Here is a 21,913-nt window from a genome sequence, read left to right on the forward strand (position 1 = left end):
AAGCATTTAAAAATGCAACCTACACATAGGTGATATTAATCAGCTCATGCTGGTGATTGGGAAGAAGAGGCAAGACTTTTTTCTTTTTTGAGACAGAGTCTCACTCTGTTGCCCAGGCTGGAGTGCAGTGGAGTGATCATAGCTCACTGTAGCCTTGACCTCTTGGGCTCAAGCAATCAAGATTTCGAGTGTTTTGGTTGTCTATTGTGGCAAAATAGACCACCTTCAAAACCAGTGGCTTAACACAATAACTATTCATTTGCTCATGATTCAGCAATCTAGGCAGCTGGGCAGTTCTGCTGGTCTTGCCTGGAAGTCTGTCATGCAGGTACCATCATCTTAGGGCTTGAATGGACTGTAACATCCAAGACGGCTTTACTTTGCCACGTCTTGTGTGGTCTCACATACTCCAGGACCTCTTTCTACATACTTTTTTTCTCTAGCAGTAGTTGGACTTCCTTACAGCATGGAATCTGAGTTCCAAAAGGGAGATTTTTTTTTCTTTTCTTTTCTTTTTTTTTTACACAGAGTTTCGCTCCTGTTGCCCAGGCTGGAGTGCAGTGGTGCAATCTCTGTTCACTGCAACCTCTGCCTCCTGGGTTTAAGCGATTCTCCTGCCTCAGCCTCCCAAGTAGCTGTGATTACAGGCACCCGCCACCATGCCTGAATAACAAAAGGGAGATTTCTAAAAGGACTAGAGCTTTTCAAACCTCTGCTTACATCATGCTAGCTAATACCCGATTTGCCAAAGCAAGTTACATGACCAAGGCCAGCCTCGGTGTGAGAAGGAACAACACAAGGGTATGAACTCTAAGGGGCATTGTTCACTGGGGGCAAACAATGTTAACAGTCTGTCACACTAATAGGAAAATGTTGAAGGTTATATAAATGCAAGTTCTGCTTTTCTGAATAAGGCAGAATCAGGTTACCTAGAAAACCAGCGATGTTTCAGAGTTGTGTAAAACAGCACCAGTCTTTGGGGATGTTCTTAGTGGTTTGTGGGGCTATATAAACTCACAGATTAGACCAACCAAGCCAACTGATCAACCTATCCATATTTATTAAGCACCGATTGAGTAATTATCACTATGCAAAGTAGTGTGGAAGATGCATTTTTCTTGCATGCAGGGTACCTACAATGGAGTTGGAGAATATAAATAGTAAAAATAATGTTGGAAATACTGTAAGACAGAATATAACAAAGTGCTAAATCATATCATACAGAATGTAAAGTAGTAAAGAATTTCAGACTTCTAGTCATGACCTATTCTGATGAGGCCTTCAACACATGGAGACATGGTCTAAGAGATGTAATAAGGCATTAATAGTCCAAATCTGAGCATATACACTTGACTACAGCAACCATCTGGCTCTTCTGGGCCTCCTCTCAGGGGTAGAAGACAATGGCCTCATGAACACAGATATCAAGGGAAATCAGCTGCTTAAAGAAAGGTGATTAGACTTTCTCAAACCTGATCCTTGTTGTTGGAGAAGACAGGGCTCTTGTAACTCAAGTTTTCAGTATCTGCCTGGTCTTCCTTGTCTTTTGTAACCAACAATGCGGCCATGGGCAACAATCAACTGCACTGGGAGAGGATAACAGCTAAAGAGTTGTGCAGAATGGTAGGAGAAGTAATGGCATTTGGAACAGCAAATCCTCCCAGATATGAGGTGCTGAAGACCGGGGAAGAAAGAACACCGCCTCTTTTCTAGGCTCCGCCGCTTCTTTCATACCATAAATATTTAAGTACCTACTCATGTGCCAGACATTCTGCTAGATCATAGGGCTACAAAATAAATGAAACATGGTGCCTGCCCCGAAGGAGCTCATGGTCTAGTAAGTAGGCAGATAAAAGCACTACCAGGGAGGCCTGAATAGTATGTTATGCGAGCTCAATGGCAGGAATGGCCAACTCTGAGAAAGAGGGGAGAATCTGGGGCAGGGCCAGGGAGAGCCTACTGTATTAGTCAGGGTTCTCTAGAGAAACAGAAGTGTGCGTATGTGTGTGTGTGCATGTATATGTGTGTGCGTGTATATATATGTGTATATATATATATACACACACGTACACTTATATATATATATACACTCTTCCATATAAAAATGATAAATCTATCTATCTAAATCTATATATATGGATTTATTATAGGAACTGGCTCATGCAATGGAGATCAGAAAGTCCCTCAATATGCCACCTGCAAGCTGGAGAACCAGGGAAGCTAGTGTGTGATTCAGTCCAAGTCCAAATTTCTGTGAACCAGGGGAGCCAACTTTGTAACTCTCTTCAGGACCAAAAGTCTGAGAATGGGGTGAGGGTGAGGAGCCACTGGTGTAAATCCTGGAGTCTGAAGGTTGCAGAACCAGGAGCTCTGATGTCTGAAGGTAGAAGACAATGGATGGCCCAGCTCAAGAAGAGACAGCACGGTCACATTTCTTTTGCATTTCTGTTCTACCTGAGCCCTCAATGGATTGGATGGTGCCTGCTCACATGGGTGAGGGTAGATCTTCTTTACTCAGTCTACTGTTTTAAATGCTAACCTCTTCCAGAAACATCCTCACAGGCACGCCCAGAAATAAGGCTTTACCAGCTGTCTGGGCATCCCTTAGCCCAGTCAAGCTGACACATAAAATTCACCATCATATCTGCCAAATGAGGCAATGCCTGAAGTGAATTTGGGAGAATGGTTTGGGGTGATACAAGTGGCTAAGATGGAGAAGGGCAACCCTAGCAGAGGCATGGCCATGTGCAAAGTCACGATGACACATTGTGGGTTGGGGAATAGTTTGATAAAACTGGAAAATAGGATACAATGCAGGCAGGTGAAGGATATAGGGCTGAAGAAGGCTAAGGTCAACATATGAACCCTTCTACTAAAATGACTTTATTCTAAGTGGAAGAATAAAGTCTTCCACTTTACTTAACACACACTTCTAATGTGTGTGTTAAGCACAGTAGAGATATGATCAAATTTACATTATAGAAAAGCACTGTTCCATAGAACTTTCAGCAATGATAAAATGTTCTATAATCTTTTCTATTGAACATGATAACCGATAATCACATGAGGCTGCTGAGCACTTGAGATGTGGCCAGTGTGACAGAGGAACGGAATTTTTAATTTTTAAATTTAAATTTAGATATCCAGATGTGGCTCTTGGCTGCCATATTGGACAGGTTGACTCTAGAAAAATCCCTCTGGCAGCCATATGGAAAATGGATTGGATGAGGACAAGACCAAAAGAAGATAGAAGACTTGGTAACAATTCAGGTGAGAATTAATATCAAATTAAAGCTGAAGCCATGAGAATGGAGTTGGGAAGACTAACTTGAGAACTACTAGGAAATGCAACGGACAGAATTTGATATCTCATTTGACACGAGGAGGCAGCCCTGATCATGAGAAGAAGAGTGGTATTCAGGGGTAGGGACAAAGAAGTACGCTGAGGAGGATGAGGAGGCCAAATCTAGAGGCTGCGAAAGCCGAGCAGTCGAGCTTGGATTGACATGGTAGGCTGGAGGAAGAGGTGGCAACACATACCTCTTCAGCTGGCATATCATGCTGCTCTTTCTTTAATGTGCAGGACCGATTGTAAGGAAGAGAAAATGGAGACAGAGAAAGCAGTAGGGAAGCTATAGAGATAATTCTGGCATGGTTGATTGTGGTCTGGACTAAGGTAGTGGTAGGAGGAGGGTAGATACCTGGGTGAATTCAGGCTAATGGTGAACAATGCCATTTGAGCATAAAGGATTATGGAAAGAGAATAGTCAATGAGAAATCCATGTTTCTAATCTGACAGGTGAAAGGAAAAGGAGAAGTGAATTAATGATCGTTGAGAACCTGCGAATTAGGCACTGTGCTGGATACTTTCACAGAAGTGTCATCTTTGGGATACTAGACAAATTGGTGATGTCACTGATGGAAATGGATTGGCCCAGAAGGGATCATAGTTAGGAAGTTCCACTGAATATATTTTCTGTATTTTATTTATTTTTTTTCATTGAAACATACTCAGAGAGATGTTTTCTGTATTTTAAATTAAATTAAAATTTTTTTTAGAGACAGGGTTTTATTATGTTGCCCAGGTTGGTCTCAAACTCCTGGGCTCAAGCGATCCTTTCAGCTTACTCCCTGCTTCCCAGAGTGCTAGGATTATAGGTATGAGCCAGTGTGTCCAGCCCTGGTCTGTCTCTCTCTCTCTCTCCCTTATTTTTTTTTTTTTTTTTTAGACAGAGTTTTGTTCTTGCCACCCAGGCTGGAGTGCAATGGTGTGATCTCTGCTCACTGCAACTTCTCTCTCCCGGGTTCAAGCTAGTCTCCTGCCTCAGCTTCCCAAGTAGCTGGTATTACAGGTGCATGGCACCATGCCCAGCTAATTTTTATATTTTTAGTAGAGACGGGGTTTCACCATGTTGGCCAGGCTGGTCTCAAACTCCTGACCTCAGGTGGTCCGCCCGCCTCAGCCTCCCAGAGTGCTGGGATTACAGGTGCGAGCCACCGCAGCTGTCCAGCCCTGATGACTTTTCATTGGCTCAAAACTTAGTCATATGACCCTACTTAGATGCAGGTAGTACTGGGAAATGTAGTCTCAGAGCAGGCAGCCACCTCTCAGGAACTCTGTATTGCACCAGTCCTTGGTAGGTATACCATTGACTCTGTCCCATTCCCATTTACTCCACCTCTTCAGGGCCACACCTGTAGCATATTCATATTTTCCAGTTGTTTTACATGCTGGGAGCAACCATGCCCTGGCTATTTAAACAGCCACCCTCAAAATCTTCTGAAATTTACTTCTAGAAAAAACATATTGAATGAGATAAAGAAATAAATAACAAGCCCCACAGACATAATTAGGTCGTCAATAAATTGAGAGTAAAAAAGTAGAGACATAGGGAAGTTGGATCTACATTGCCTTCTTAAGAAGTGCGTGTTGAAGGAGGCACCTCCATTTGTTCTTTGAACTGCTCAGCATGATATGGGCTGTTACAGAGCATGAAATGGTGAGAGATTTCAGTTGTATGGTCTACAAAATTGTCTATTAGCCCGATATTCTAGGGCTCAAGTGCAATTAATTCAATCTGAATTCTGACAGATATTTATCAACCTGCTACTTTGTATAAGACACTTCTATGGAAATCTTAAAGGAGAAAAAGGAAAAGAAAAAAATCCCTGGGCCAGCCCCTGTCCTCAAAAAGTCTACAGCTTTTATTGTTAAATAGACCTTTGTTGAGACTATTTGTCAAATTCTTACAAAATGCATGTCTCTGAAGTGATGTATTTTGGACATAGAAACAACATTCAGTGTAGGCCAGGGTGTGGTGGCTGATACCTGTAATCCCAGCACTTTGGGAGGCCAAGGATGGAGGATTGCTTGAAGCCAGGAGTTCAAGATGAGCCCTGGCAACATTGCAAGACCCTGTCTCTAAAAAAAAAAAACAATTAAAATATTAGCTGGGCGTGGTGGTGCATACCTTTAGTCCCAGCTACTTGGGAGGATCGCTTGAGCCCAGGAGTTTGAGGCTGCAGTGAGCCATGATCACACTCCTGCACTGTAGCCTGGGCAACAGGGCAAGACTCTGTCTGAAAAAAAGAAAGAAAAGAGAGAAAGAAAGAAGGAAAGAAAGAAAGAAAGAAAGAAAGAAAGAAAGAAAGAAAGAAAGAAGGAAAGAAAGAAAGAAAGAAAGAAAGAAAGAAGGAAAGAAAGAAAGAAAGAAAGAAGGAAAGAAAGAAAGACAGGTAGTGCAGTGTGGTTGAGCACTAGGTGTTGACATATTTTTACCCTGCTGGCAGTGCTACCTCTTGTGGACTTGAATTCCTAAACTTAGGGCAACTAAAGAGGGGAAAATGTGAAAATGAAGCAAAAAGATATTTTAAAGACTGATTTCTAATTTTCACTCAAAAATCTCTGCCAGATTTTGAGTCAGAGTTCATGTCAAGAGAGTGAAGGCTCTATTCCTTAAATCTCCACTATGGCTGAAGCAAGATGATTTAATTACTCACTACTTTATTTTTGCTCATTTGCAAAATGAGAATAATGGCTTTCAAACACTTACCTTGCAGGGTAGCTCTGGGCTGACAGAAAAAAAAAAAGGCATTGTAAAGACAAGGTACTATTACATAGGTGTAGGCTTTCTTTTATCCTAGAACTACTGCTTGTAGTAACAGACACCTGGGGTGGGGAAAAAAATTCTCCTTAAAAACAAATGTATAAAATTACTTCCTCTGCCCAGCTGTGTATTTCACAGAAAGGCCAAATGGGACTGTGTGAAACAAGAGCTGGAGAGAAAATTCATGCAGTTGGAATGTGAATTTTAAAAAAATTTTTATTTAACAGATATAAAATAAAAATAGAAATCATGTCTTGCTACGTTGGTCAGGTTGGTCTTGATCTCCTGGCCTCAAGCAATCCTCCCATTTTGGGCTCCCACAATGCTAGGATTACAGGCATGAGCCACCTCACCCAGCCTGAAATGTGAATTCTTCATAGGGGGTTTGGCAGAGCTATCTACCAGGGAGTGCCCTAACAGGAGGTACCATTGTCAAGGTTCTGACGAAAGCTAGAATCTGCTTGCAGTGAGCAGAAACACTTGATATAATCAGGCTGAGAATTCTACTCTGGTTTGGTTAACACTGGGGTTTCTGAGCTCAGAAGATAAACCAGACAGAGGCCATGGGCCAAGTGAGTATCCTTACTTTACAAGAAGTCCTTAGATCAGGGGACCTGGAACAGGGAGGTCCACACTTTAGAGAGGTGGAGATGTCCTATAATCCCAGGCAGGCACATAGCTGGCTTCTGGATACCATCTCATGGTAATGAGGGCTGAGCAACTGAACAAGTCCTTAACCTTGACTGTCTTGTCTGGAAACAAAAGTGGGTGATCTTAGATTTGTGTTTCCTGATACCCAAGGGTCTAGGGGTAATTATCAGTTTTCAAAATGATTAATAGAAACCTTGCCTTTATTTAGAGTCTGACAACATAGGCTAAAGCAAGCACACTATCTTCACTCTGAACTGGAATGATTTCAGCTCTGTGTGGTCATGGTAATTGTTTGATGTTAACCAAAAGCCTACATTTGCACAGTTAGGTAGATATTTAATAACATAGAAAAATGCTTGTTGAGAAATACACTTGGTGAAACTTTCTTTTTTATTTTTGGAGATGGACTCACTCTCTGTCACCTAGGCTGGAGTACAGTGGCGCAATCTAGGCTCACTGCAACCTCCGCCTCCTGGGTTCAAGCAATTCTCCTGCCTCAGCCTCCCGAGTAGCTGGGACAACAGCTGCATGCCACCACACCCAGCTAATTTTTTGTATTTTTAGTAGAGATGGGGTTTCACCGTGTTGCCCAGGCTGGTCTCGAACTCCTGAGCTCAGGCAACCCACCCTCCTTGGTCTCCCAAAGTGCTTGGATTACAGACATGAACCACTGTAGAAGAGTAACAAAAGATTTTTTTTCTTGGATGGTAGAATTGCAGGATTCCAAAAGATGCTTTCCATCTTGGGTTTGCAATGATGCTAACAAATTGGGTGGCAGAACTTTACTCGTTGTCTAGTTTCCTCTGGTTTTTGACGTGCCTCACCAGGTGTGTGTCATTATAATAAGTAGCAATGCCTTTAGTCTTTTGGTTTTGTTTGTATTCTTTTGGTTGCTGTTAGTGATCCACACACTGCTATTGGCTTAGATGATGTTATTGTTTTCTCTGTTAAATGATGATGACAGGTCAATTTCTGCAACCTGATTGATTATTAAGTGAAACCAAGCCAGTAACAAGTCACAGTTTAACCATGCAATTTAAAAGAGAATAGAAATAATAAGCAGGACCCAGGGCTTCTGATCCCAGTTCATATTCCTAGGAGAACTGGAGAGGAGAGAAGGGAAGAGCTGCCATATTGGGGAGCGAGTGAAAAAGGAGGAGAAAACCTATGTTTTGATTAAGAGGAAGAATAGCCATGAGTATGTTAGGTCAATCACTGTATTAAAGGGACATTATTGCATTTGTTATGCCGTTGTAAGACACTGAGTTTATTACCCATGCATGTCTAGGTTCTTGGCTCTAAGGACATTCTTTTTAACAACAGCGTGCATGGCAAGTTCCACTTCCATCTTAAGATTTGAAGGATGTAGCTCTGCATGAATCACTTCTGAAGTATTGGGACGTCAGCCAAACCCCAAGTCACTCTTGTTAGTTTGAGTTTGTTTGCACCCAACAACGCACGTATGTCCCACCCACCCTTCCAGGGCAAAGTAAACCTCTTGTGCTTGGGACACATCTGTAGCCTTCACACCACAGATGGGCCTCACCCAGGTGTTTTCCTTTTGTCCTCTCAGAGTCCTCCTAGAAGCATAACTGGAAATCAGATGTCTTGGGTCCAGCTGATTATTCCTGTTTTTCTTAAAATATGGGCAAGTCATTTAATTCCTTTAAGCATTCTCTTTCTATATTAAAACATGACAGCCCCAGCCAGGTGCAGTGGCTCATGCCTGTAATCCCAGCATTTTAGGAGGCCAAGGCAGGTAGATCGCTTGAGTCCAAGAGTTTGAGACTGGCCTGGGTAGCATGGCGAAACCATATCTCTACCAAAAATACAAAAAGTTAGCTGGGTGTGGTGGTGCACACCTGTAGTACCAGCTACTTGGGAGGCTGAGGCCAGAGGAGCACTTGAGTAGGGGAGGTGGACGTTGCAGGGAGCTGAGATTGCACCACCGCACTCCAGCCTGGAGAGTGGAGTGAGACCCTATCTCAAAAACAACAACAATAAAAACAAAAACATGACAGCCCCATTTTGCCTTAAAAATGTGTGTCCTTATATTTGCTGCTTTAATGTCTCAAAGGACTTGCTCATAACATTCCTTCATTTAAACTTCAGAACAGCCTTCCTCTTCCCACCCACCAAAGTGTCCTCATTCTCATTACTCATCTTTATATCTCTGGCATCCAGGACTGTGGAGCGTAGTTGTTTCCTGGATGTTTGGTTTAGACATTTAATCTTCAGAGAGATGACTTTACTAGCAAATATTAACTTTAGATATGAAGCTTTTATTTGATCATCTTTATAGCTGTTCTCGGTGGGCAAATACACTTATTGTACTTTGACATCGCAAAGTTATTTTTAAACTGCAATGACAACATGAAGTCAATGATATCACTTACCCTCTGACTAGGGAATGCAATAAAACACATTAAAGAGAAATATTGTCATTGTACAGTGCAATAAATTTGTATATCATGCTGTTAAGTGTTGCCGTTTATAGCAAAATATGAAGCCCTGTAAGGACAAAGCCTTGATTTGAATCCAGGGATGGTTGTAGCTGCTGCCGAGGTTTCTGATAGCATCAGAACATCTCAGCAAAAGGACTTGGCAGTGTGGAAGAGTTACTGGCCAGGGCAGAAAACAACTTTTTAAATTTAGACTTTGCTTTCACTTTTACATGTTAATAAAATAGTTTTGGAATCTTAGCCATTTGTTGAATGCTTTCCTTCAAATAATCTTGTCTGAGAGGACTTTAAAAAGTACATAAAATCTTTCTCACTTTTTTTTTTTTTTTTGAGTCGGAGTCTGGCTTTGTTGGCCAGGCTGGAGTGCAGTGGTGGGATCTCTGCTCACTGCAAGCTCCGCCTCCCGGGTTCACGCCATTCTCCTGCATCAGCCTCCCAAGTAGCTGGGACTACAGGCGCCTTCCACCACGCTTGGCTAATTTTTTGTATTTTTAGTAGAGACGGGGTTTCACCATGTTAGCCAGGATGGTCTAGATCTCCTGACCTCGTGATCTGCCCGCCTAGGCCTCCCAAAGCGCTGGGGTTACAGGCATGAGCCACCGCGCCCAGCTCTTTCTCGCTTTTTATCAATCTTCTTTCATCAATTTAGGTAGGACCGTATCACTTAGGGCAGGACTATTAGAGTCAGTGCTGGGTACTCATTCAGTTGATTTAATAGAATATTTTGAAAGTTTTTATTAGGACAAAAGCAATATAGTTTCATTCTTGGAGAAATTAAAAAATATAAGCAAGCAAAAAGAAGAAAATAAACAAACAAACAAAAAATCCCCTCTCTCCATCCTATCTAGCCACTTGAATATCCTATTGTAAAGCTTTCAAAAATTCTGGCCAGGCGCAGTGGCTCATGCCTATAATCCCAGCATTTTGGGAGGTCAAGATGGATGGATTGCTGGACCTCAGGAGTTTGAGACTGGCCTGGGCAACATGGCAAAATCCCATCTCTACAAAAATAATAATAATAATAATAATAATAATAATAATAATAATGAAAATTATCCAGGCATGGTGGCACATGCCTGTAGTCCCAGCTACTTGGGAGGCTGAGGTGAGAGGATCACTTGAGCACCACAGGTTGACACTGCTGTGAGCCATGATTATGCCACTGCACTCCAGCCTGGGCAACAGAGTGATACCTTGTCTCAAAAAAAAAAATTATTTGTCTGCTTTCACACACATGCATACACAAACACACACACACACATTCATATACAGTTCTTTTTTTTTTTTTTTTTTGAGACGGAGTTTCGCTCTTGTCACCCAGGCTGAAGTGCAGTGGTGCGATCTCAGCTCACTGCAACCTCTGCCTCCCGGGTTCAAGCGATTCTCCTGCCTCAGCCTCCCCAGTAGCTGAGATTACAGTCATGTGCCACCATGCTCGACTAATTTTTGTAGTTTTAGCAGAGACAGGGTTTCACCATGTTCGCCAGGCTGGTCTCGAACTCCTGACCTCTGGTAATTCACCCGCCTCAGCCTCCCAAAGTGTTGGGATTACAGGCGTAAGCCCCCACACCTGGCCACATTTCTTATGTTTAGTAGATATTTCAGTTCTGCAAAAGTCCATAATAACAGCTTTAAGATATAATTTATATACCATAAATTCATAAAGTGCACCATTCAGTGGTTTTAGTATATTCACACAATTGGTGATGTGATAGTGGTGATGCATAGCGTGATGGTTATCATCACCACTATCTAATTCCAGAACATTTTTATCACTCCGAAAAGAAACCCCATAGCCAATAGCAGTCACTCCCCATACAATATGTGGTCTTTTTTGTCTGACTTCTTTCACCTACCATAACGTTTTCAAGGTTCTTCCATGTTGTAAGCATGGATCAGAACTTCATTTCTTTTTATGTGTGACAGATATTCCATTGTATGGATATACCACATTTTGTCTATCCATTCATCAGTTGGTGAACATTGGGTTGTATTCATTTTTTAATTATATGACTAACGCTGCTATAAACATTTATATACAAGTTTTTGTGTGGATATATATTTTCAGTTCTCTTGAGTATGTTCTTAGGATTGGAATTGCCAGATCACATGGTCATGTTATGTTTAAGTTTTTGAGGAATTGCCAAAGTGTCTGCACCATTTTACATTCCCATCAGTAATCTGTGAGGGTTCCAACTTCTCCACATCCTCACAAATACTTGTTATTATCTATCTTTTTGATTATAACTATCCCAGTGTGTGTGAAGTAGTATCTCATTGTGGTTTTGGTTTGCATTTTCCTGATGGCTAATGATGTTGAGCGTCTTCCATGGTCATGCTTATCGACCATTTTTATATTTGCCCACTACTTTTTAAAAAATGGTTGAGTTGTAAGAGTTTATTCTGGATATGAATTTCTAATTAGATATATGATTTGCAAATATTTTCTTCTATCTTGCGGATTGTCTTCTACTTTCTTTCTTTTTTTTTTTTTTTTTTTGAGATGGATTCTCTGTTTCCCAGGCTAGAGTGCAGTGGCACAATCTCAGCTCACTGCAACTTCTGCCTCCTGAGTTCAAGTGATTCTCCTGCTTCAGCCTCCCTAGTAGCTGGGATTTCAGGTGTGCACCACCATGCCCAGCTAATTTTTGTATTTTTAGTAGAAAATTTCATCATGTTGGCCAGGCTGGTCTTGAACTCCTAACCTCAGGTGATCAACCCATCTCGGCCTCCCAAAGTGCTGGGATTACAGGCATGAGCCACTGTGCCTGGCCATCTTTCGCTTTCTTGAGGTACCTTGGAAGCACAAAAGTTTTAAAATTTGGTAAGTTTCAATTTATCTTTGTGTGTGTGTGTGTGTGTGTGTGTGTGTGTGTGTGTGTGTTTTGAGACAGATTTTTGCTCTGTCGCCCAGGCTGGAGTGTAGTGCCATGATCTTGGCTCACTGCAACCTCCGCTTCCCGGGTTCAAGTGATTCTCCTGCCTTGGCCTCTGGAGTAGCTGGGATTACAGGCACATGCCACCATGCCTGGCTAAGTTTTGTATTTTTAGTAGATACAGGGTTTCACCATGTTCCCCAGGCTAGTCTTGAACTCCTGACCTCAGGTGATCCACCCACCTCGGCCTCCCAAAGTACTAGGATTACAGGCATGAGCCACCGCGCCCGGCCCAATTTATATTTTTCTTTTGTTGCTTGCGCTTTTGATATCATAGCTAAGACAGCATTGCTAATCCAAAGTCATGAAGATTTACTCCTGTGTTTTTCCCTTAGAATTTTATAGTTTTAGCTTTATAGTTTAGCTCTCTAAATGTAAAATTTAGAGATCTTAAATCCATTTTGAGTTAATTTTTGTATATAGTATGAGGTGGGGATCCTACTAGATTATTTTGGGATGTCCAGTTTTCCCAGCAGCGTTTATTAAAAATATTATTCTTTTCCCATTGAATAGTCTTGGCACCGTGTTGAAAATCCAGTGACCATAAATGTAACGGTTTATTTCTGAGCTCTCAATTCTATCCCATTGATCTATGTTTATCGTTATGTCGGTACTACACTGTCTTGATTACTGTAGTTTTGTATTAAGTTTTAAAACTAGGAAGCGTGAGTCCACTGACTTCATTCTTTCTCAGAATCGTTTTGGATTTTCTAGGTCTCTTGCATTTCCACATGAATTTTAGGATCAGCTTGTCAATTTCTGAAAAAAAAAAAGTTGGGATTTTGATCCCTATCAAAATCCATTGTGTTGAATTGTAGGTTGCTTTAGGAAATATTGCCATCTTCACAATATTGTCTCCTAATCCATGAACATGGGAGGCTTTTCCACTCATTTAGGTCTTTTAACATTTCTTTCAAAGAGGTTTTGCAATTTTTATTGTACAAATATTGCATTCCTCTAATTGCTTCGAGGGCCTATGTGGGTTCTGTTTTAGTAGGGTGTTCTGCATATAAGATCAAGCATCAGTCCGGGGTCGTGGGGGGAGGGGGTCTTCTCTGTTCTGAGGCCATCATGGCAGGTGGCGTACCTCACTCAATCTCTCTTAGCTTATTTGTAAAATTTAGCAGATTAGGCATCTAAAGGATTTCCTCTAAGGTTCCTTTCCAGGTTGGCAAATTACAACTTGCATTATTGGCTGTCTTTTAAATATGTACGTTCCACCACTCCCAGTTCCCTGGCTCAGCCTGTGGCTGCAGTGCCACAGGGATCCTAGGTGCACAGTGTTGAGGAGTTGACGAATCAACACTTGGCTGGGAAATCGAAACGTCTTTGATGTGAGTTCTGTAGGTAGTGGCAGTTTCCTCTGCTCTCAACCAAATTCGTTTACAAGCCTCCTTTACTCTTAGGTCACAGGTGGCTTTTCTGGCTTTGACCTGAGCAGTGAGTATCCAGAGAGGAGAACGATCTAATTAATTTCTGTCCTGGCGCCTGGAGGGTTCGAAGATCCCAGGCTCCCGCTCCCGCCGCCTGGGTGGGAGCCCGGGAACGCCTCTCCCATTCCCCGCCCGCGAAGTTTGCAGCGCGCCTCGCGCGGGAGAGACGCCGTCTGCTGGCCCGCGGCTGAGCGCTGTCAGTTCCTGATCCGGCTGGTGCCCGCTCCAGCCGCGGCAGGTTCCAGAGCTGAGAGGCCACCCCCACGCCGCGGGCTTCCAGCGCGTGGAGCAAGGGGAGCGGCCCCGGCGCCGCCCATATCCCCGGCTGCGCTAGTCCTGGCGCTGCAGGTCCGGGAGGCGCAGGCGGAGAGCGGCGGTGCCCCCGAGCCCCTCTGCGGACGGCTCAGGCGGGAGGACCCCGCGCGGCTGGATGGCGGCGGCCGCGCGGCCTCGGGGTCGGGCACTGGGGCCAGTACTGCCGCCGACGCCGCTGCTCCTGCTGGTACTGCGGGTGCTGCCAGCCTGCGGGGCGACCGCTCGGGATCCCGGGGCCGCGGCCGGGCTCAGCCTTCACCCGACTTACTTCAACCTGGCCGAGGCGGCGAGGATTTGGGCCACCGCCACCTGCGGGGAGAGGGGACCCGGCGAGGGGAGGCCCCAGCCCGAGCTCTACTGCAAGTTGGTCGGGGGCCCCACCGCCCCAGGCAGCGGCCACACCATCCAGGTGAGGGCCTCGGAGAGAGCCGGGGTGGGCGCGCCTTTTCCTTCCCGCGCCGGCCAGACACCCGGAGAAGGGATCGGGCCCTTTCCTCACGCGCGCTAGTGGCTCCGGGCGACTGGGAAGGGCAGCCCCCATCCCCGCGCGCGAGGGCCCACGACCCAGGAGCGATCTCGTGGAAGCACCGCACCGGCACCACCGGCCCGAGGCGAGGAGGGGGAGCACGCGAGGTGACCTGAGGCTGTGGTCAGGTTCGGGCTGGTGGAGGGGAAAGTGTGAGGCTGCGCTCTAAGAGATGCAGGCGCCTCGGCCCTTCCCGCCTCAGTCACCCACGGAGCGTCCCGCCAGGCTTGAGTCCTCGAGGGTTCAGGGGCGCCTCCTGCCCCACCTCCCGGGCCTTATTCGGAGGAGTCGGTGGCAATTACCTTCTGTGGTGTATTTTAAGAGAGAATTTTTAGGTTATAACAGCGGTATCACTCTAATGTTACTGAAAAGATTCACTTCACTGCACTGCCTGGAGTGCCACCATCCAGTCATTGGGGGCGAATGAGACCTTAGGCGGACAGAGATAGAATGGCTCTCAGAGATCCGAGCCTCACCGCGAACACCCGGGGCAAATGACATTGCGGTGGATGTTAAGCAGCATCTTGCAGTGCCTGGCCCTTACTCACAGGTCTCAGCCAGGCAGGAGTGCAGTGGTGCGATCACGGCTCACGGCAGCCTCGAACTCCTGGGCTCAAGGGATCCTCCCGCCTCAGCCTTGGGCGTAGCTGGGACTACAGGCGTGCGCCACCGTGCCTGGCAATTTTTTTTTTTTTTTTTTGAGACAGGGTCTCGCACTGTCGCCGGGGCTGAAATGCAATGGTGCGATCTCGGCTCACTGCAACCTCAGGCCTGGCATTTATTTATTTATTTATTTATTTATTTATTTATTTATTTTTCTGTAGAGACAGAGTCTGGCTATTTTGCCCAAGCTGGTCTCAAACTCTTAGCCTCAAGCTGTCCTTCTGTCTTGACCTCCCAAAGGGGCAGGAGAATTTGAATCCAGTCCTGACTTCAAATCCTGGACACTAAGCCCAAATTGCCTCCTTCTTCTGCAAAGTATTGTTGAGGAACAGGAAGTGGGAAGAGGGAGTGATTTTGGAGCTTGGGTTCTAAAAGAGCAAGGTTATCATTGGGTGTCTAGATTAGTGTTTTAGAAACTCTTTTGACCATGCACTTCCATAAATGACAAGTTGTTGAACATCTAGTGCCATATGTGCTTATTTACTTATAAACTACATGCATGTATTATATTGATATGTGTTGTGCATATTTTAAAACATGCAAAAACAGAAATCTAAAAGACAAAATAACAATGATGAAAATACTTTTTACCATATTTATATATTATCTATATTATAAAACATGCAAGAAAAGAAACTAAAAATATAAAATAACAATGATGAAAATACTTTTAACAGTCCTCAAATAATTTTGCTTTCTCTGTTTTATGATTGTGTGTTTATAAACACACAAATATGCAAATATAATTGTGTGTATAATTATTTTTGAGAAATTTAGTTTAGCTCTTATAACAATTCAGTTTTTAATTTAATTTTATTTTTGAGACAGGGTCTCACTCTATTACCCAGGCTGGAGTGCAGTGGTGCTATCTTGGCTCACTGCAACCTCCACCTCCCAGGCCCAGGTAATCCTCCCACTTCAGCCTGCCAAGTAGCTGGGACTATAGGCACATGCCACCATGCGTGGCTAATTTTTGTATCTTTTGTAGAGACAAGGTTTTGCCATGTTGGCCAGACTGGTCTTGAACCCCTGGGCTCAAGCGATCTGCCCACCTTGGCCTCCCAAAGTGCTGGGATTATAGGCATGAGCCACTGCACCCGGCCTGATTTTATGTTATACTTGATTTTAGTGGTTGTTATAGCTGAAAAGATACCTAAAAAAATATGTAGATTCAAATGGAAGAACTGCATTGACCAGTCACATAATTTACAGAGTTCAGTGCAAAGTGGAAATGTAGAACCCCTTGTTAAAAAATTATTTTAAATATCAAGATGGTGACAGCACAGCATTGAAGTAAGCGAGGGGCCCTTCGAAGTGAGAGGCCCCAAGTGACTGTACACGTCTTTTGCTGTCTAAGCTACTAAATCATGGTACTATAGCTCTAGCTCTGCCCCATCCTTCGGTTAGCCTAAAAATTTTTAGAAGTAGAAACTTGGCCGGTAATTGTTCACTTCCAAGTTGTATTCAGCATTCCTAGTAGAAAGGTATTACGTTTTGATGTTTTGTATTGTTTTGTTTTTGAGACGAAGTCTCTCTCGTCTCTCCCAGGTTGGAGTGCAGTGGCACGGTCTCAGCTCACTGCAACCTCCGCCTCCTGGGTTCAAGCTATTCTTCTGCCTCAGTCTCCCGAGTAGCTGGGATTACAGGCGCCTGCCACCACGCCCAGCTAATTTTTGTATTTTTAGTAGAGACGGGGTTTCACCATGTCGGCCAGGCTGGTCTCGAACTACTGACTTCAGATGATCCACCCACCTTGGCCTCCCAAAGTGCTAGGATTACAGGCATGAGCCACCGCAGCCGGCCCGTTTTGATGTTTTAAACAATAGATTCAAGACTCATTGCAAATCTTTTGTTGGAAAATATTAATGTTAGAAAATTTTGTTTCCATGAGAAAAGACTTATTTCTGTCATTCTGATGCTTGTTTTCTATATGCCTTATATATTTTTTGGCTACTCTCAATTCTTCTATTATTGTCTTCTGGTTTAATTGATTTTTACCATTTTGATTCTCTCCTCATTTCCTTTTCTATATATATTTAGTTTTTTTTTTAGTACTTATTCTGAAGATTACGATTAGTATCCTAAATATATAACAATCCAGTTTGAATTGATACTAGCTTAACTTCAACAGCATCCCAAATTCTGCTTCTGTATAACTCCGTCCTTTACATTATTGTTGCAAATTACATCTTTATACATTATTGTTCATTATTATGAATTTATAATTATTGTTATTATATATGCATTTGTCTTCTAAATAATATACAAAAAAAGCAGTTAAAAACCAAAAATATGGAGAGGCATGGTGGCTCACGCCTGTAATCCCAGCACTTTGGGAGGCCGAGTTGGGCGGATCGCCTGAGATTGGATGTTCAAGACCAGCTTGGCCAGCATGGTGAAACCCCGTTTCTACTAAAAATACAAAAATTAGCCGGGCGTGGTGGCAGGTGCCTGTAATCCCAGCTACTCGGGAGGCTGAGGCAGGAGAATTGCTTGAACCCAGGAGCTGAGATCGCGCCATTGCACTCCAGCCTGGGCAACAGAGGAAGACTCCATCTCAAAAACAAAACAACCCAAAAATACAATAATACTGGTTTTTATGTTTACATATGTAGTTACCTATACTGTTGTTCTTTCTTAGTATGGCTTTGAATTACTGTCTAGTGTCTTTTTATTTCATCTTGAATGACTCCTTTTAGCATTCCTTGTAGAGTAGATCTGCTAGCAGGATTCCCTCAGCTCTTGAGAGTGAGACTCTGTATCAAAAAAAAAAAAGAGAGAAATGTACAGTGCATTATATACTGAACACATTTGCCATGCTAAATAATCCACTGGCATACAGACTTCTATAGCCTTCTATATTATAGAAATAGTAACTTGTTTTAGTACTGTTTTAATAACTAGATATTATTTGTTTAAAGATACTTCTTATCAGCTCAAATAACATTTTGGGGGGAGATTTTAATTTTTAAGGTTAATTTAGTGGCAATAATACATTTTTCCAAATCATACATTTATTCCTGGTTGTAATTTAGGCATTTATGAAACCTGTGTTAACTCTCTGCATTCTGGAACCATTTGCCTAGTTAGGAAAAGATTTACTAAGTGGCACCTGAGTGGTCTAAGTCAATGGAGCTGCCTATGGTTGTGCTACATACATGGATTCCTGGCCAAGCGGGTGAGTAGGGTCACCTGGGCAGGGCTGCATCTGCTCAGAGGCAGGGAGTCTTTTTCTGCTTTGCAATAAAGAACTGTTTGAATGAGGTCATAGGACACTGATTAGATCCCTCATGTCAACAGGGTGGAAACTGCCCTGAGGAAAGCCAGCTCCTTGAGTCCCATGTGCCCTGCCAGTTTCTCAGTGTCAAAAACATATTGTATTCCCTCAGTGGTTTTCCCATCCTAGAAGCTCAGAAAATACATGTGGAGTTAATAAATGAATATTAACTGGAGAATAATATGGGTTTAAAGTGATTATGCACATCTTAATTGTGAGAGGTGGGAAATAGAAGTGAGTTCTCCGTTACTTTCAAGTTGCACCATATACTGTGCATACTGTGTATAGGAGTGATACCAAATATAGGGGGCAGAATGGTGAGAAGGAGGAATGGCCTAGTAATGAGGGGCTTTGCTCCCCTGCTTAATGCAGGGTATTGATTTAACACACACAGACAACACTTACTGATGCTTGGCACAGGTCTAAAGCATATTACACATTGACTTCTTGATTGTCACAACAATTTATGAATGTATGAAGGAGGTACAATTAGCATGCTTCTTTTACAAATGAGGAAACTGAAGCACACAGAAGTTAAGTGATGTGTCCAAGATCACACGCTTAGTATGTGGTAAAGCCAGATTTAAACCAAGGTACTCTGGCTGCAGAATTCACGCTCTTACCCGCTATACTATGCTGTCACAGACATGCTAACTACTCCTTCCTCTGAGTTCCAGCTAAACTTTGTGTTGCCTTGCTAATGCCACTTATCACCTTGGAGCCATCCATTTTCATGTCTGTCTCCTTATTAGGATCATGAGCTTCCTGAGGGTGGGGCCCTGTCTTCCTGTTCATGTCTGGACAGAGTATTGAGATGCCCCATAGAGTAGAATTCCTGTGCAAAGTATGCTGCACTGTTTCCTTGTGGAAGCTTGTCTTAGACACCCCATCAATGCTTTTTGAAGAAATATTCAAAAGGCAACACCACCATAGAATTTACTTATCAGAGCAACACCCTGATGGAATTGCTGTTTGATTTTAAAAGTACCTGAATTTCAACAATCTGTCTTCTGGAAGACAGGTGTGGCCCTACTGTGTCTGATGCAGTGGCTGAACCCAATGCCCAGGACTGGACTCCCAGAAGCTGGAAGAGGCAAGGAAGGATCCTTCCTCTACATATTTCAGAGGGAGGGCAGTCTTGCTGACACCTTGATTTTGGTCTTGTATCCTCCAGCATGGTGAGAGAGAAATTTCAGTTGTTCTAAGCCACCCATTTTGTGCTACTTTGTATGGCAGCCTTAGAAACTTAATGCAGTAACTTTAGCTTCAACTCAGTTAACCAGCAGTTGTATTGACCATTCAGTGTATGCGTGTTATCCCTGTTTGGGAGAGCAGCAGAGAGGGGACCCTGCATGAGGCTCTGTGTGTAGTTCTAGGGTCCTGGTTTGTGAGACTTTGCAACCTGATAACTCAAAATGTGACCCCTAAAAAGAATGAGAAGAGCTCTAGGCTGAACAAATATTTAGAGATCACGCACATTATGAGTCATCCTTAAGGCCAGGAATGGTGGCTCATACTTATAATCCTAGCACTTTGGGAGGCTGAGGCGGGTGAATCACTTGAGGTCAGGAGTTTAAAACCAGCCTGGCCAAATAAAAAAGAAATTAGCTGGGCATGGTGGCGTGTGCCTGTAATCCCATCTACTTGGGAGGCTGAAGCAGGAGAATTGCTTGAACCCAGAGGTGGAGGCTGCAGTGAGCCGAGATCACACCACTGCACTCCAGCCTGGGTGACACAGCAAGACTCCATCTCAAAAAAAAAAAAAAAAAAGAGAAATATGTGCACTTCTTTATGGCAGTAAGCTGTGTTGTGTGTGTCTTACCCCTGATCCTTGCTTAATGCATGTGGGGTGGCCCGAGTTTGGGGGTGGTGCATACCTGTGAGCCTTGGATCCACTTTTTGAACAGAGCCCAGTGGTTGGATAATTCCTCCACTACTAGTGAGGGCACAGAGGGCTGCTTCAGGGGAGGGAAGGGATGGAATTGTGAAATGAAAGCTCCTATTCCCTATGTCGTGGGATTGGCTCTGCAGAGACTAAATATTGCCAAACATTTGTGTGCATGAAAGACATTGGTGGCAAAGATTCTATGCAAGATAGTTTGCACAGTAATTTGATGAGAATGCAAACATTTCAGACTTTTCAATTTTCTTACATGTTTCCAGGCTGCTTTCCTATTTTATTATGAGGACTTAGCATCTACTGTATCTTTAATGTATCATTGAATTCTAAATGTTTTTGATGAACTAGAAAAAGTAGCAGCATGTTCTGGGAGACTTCATTAGGAAAATCACTAAATAAGCTTGTTATAAACTTATTGAGTTCTCTTTCTTTTATTTTATTTCATTATCTTCTAGGTAAACTTATTAGACTTTTCTTTGAATAAAAATATAGCTGTTAAAGTAAAATTTTCTGATAGAAATGCTAAGAGCAGGTGAAATCCCCCCCTTTTTTTTTTGAGACGGAGTTTTGCTCTGTGGCCCAGGTTGGTGTGCAGTGGTGCGATCTCGGCTCACTGCAACCTCTGCCTCCCAAGTTCAAGCAATTCTCCTGCCTCGGCCTCCCAAGTAGCTGGGATTACAGGCATGTGTGAACACGCCCGGCTAATTTTTGTATTTTTAGTAGAGATGGGTTTCACCATGTTGCCTAGGCTGGTCTTGAACTCCTGACCTCAAGCAATCCACTTGCCTTGGCTTCCCAAAGTTCTGGGATTGCAGGCGTGAGCCACTGCACCCTGATAGATGAACTCTTTATTCTCTTTCTCTGAGCAGGTGCTGGCTTAGAAGAGATTCTTTCAACCTTTCCTAGACTTGATGTTACCTGCAGCATCCTCATTTTCTTTGATCACTTGCCTTGGTTCTGGGGTGTGGTCTTTCTCTGGCTACTCCACATGTGACTGTCACTGCAGCTTAAGAAAATTGTAGCTGAAGCAAGCCACAGTAGAACTGCCTGACTAAATATGAGGAAGAGGAGGCCAAGGACCTTTAGAATCATTACAAAGATGTTTGTAAGCAGCGGTTCTCCATCTTCATGGGAGATTAAATAGGAAGGAGGGTGTAATGTTGCAGCACAAAGTACTGGGATTTGCTACAGAGAAGAACTTCCTGTGCTAAGCGTGCTGCACCACTGAAATGATTTCTGAAGAGGAGGGTGAGGACTTCATCTTTAGGTCAAAATCCTCTGTGTGATCTTTTAGCCCCCAACATTTGCAATTACAAGGCTTTACTTGGGAGGCCTCATGGGGGAAAGCTGCCCTCCCCACGCCTGACTTGGTGCACAGTGAATGCACTGCAATTTTCTGGAGGGAGTTTTGGTCAACGACGCAGGCTCTACTGGCCCAGGAGCCTCTCATATGCATATCTGCGTTCCTGACCCAGGAGCCTCTATTCTGGGGGCTCCCTTATCAGGAGCCTTGGCTGAGGGTCTTCCCAGGTGCCTCCACTGAGACTTCCTTACTAGTACACCATACAGGTTGGGAATCCCTCATCCAAAAATCCAAAATCCCAAATGCTCCCAAATCCACAACTTTTTGAGTGCCAGCATGA

The 21,913-nt window shown here is 43.5% G+C and overlaps 1 protein-coding gene across 7 annotated transcripts in view; it reads left to right on the plus strand.

The window, feature by feature from the left end:
- The first annotated feature begins 13,516 nt into the window (after window positions 1-13,516).
- The window catches only part of LAMA3 (laminin subunit alpha 3), a 267,407-nt gene continuing 259,010 nt past the window's right edge, over window positions 13,517-21,913 (plus strand). For all 7 annotated transcript variants that reach the window (XM_009433807.5, XM_054672139.2, XM_001156417.6 and 4 more), the window contains exon 1: window positions 13,517-14,313. In XM_009433807.5, coding sequence (XP_009432082.3) covers window positions 14,020-14,313 — 294 coding nt within the window. In that variant the 5' untranslated portion in view covers window positions 13,517-14,019. The remainder of the gene's footprint in view (window positions 14,314-21,913) is intronic.

Source organism: Pan troglodytes, chromosome 17, assembly GCF_028858775.2.
Source record: "Pan troglodytes isolate AG18354 chromosome 17, NHGRI_mPanTro3-v2.0_pri, whole genome shotgun sequence".
Classification (NCBI taxonomy): domain Eukaryota; kingdom Metazoa; phylum Chordata; class Mammalia; order Primates; family Hominidae; genus Pan; species Pan troglodytes.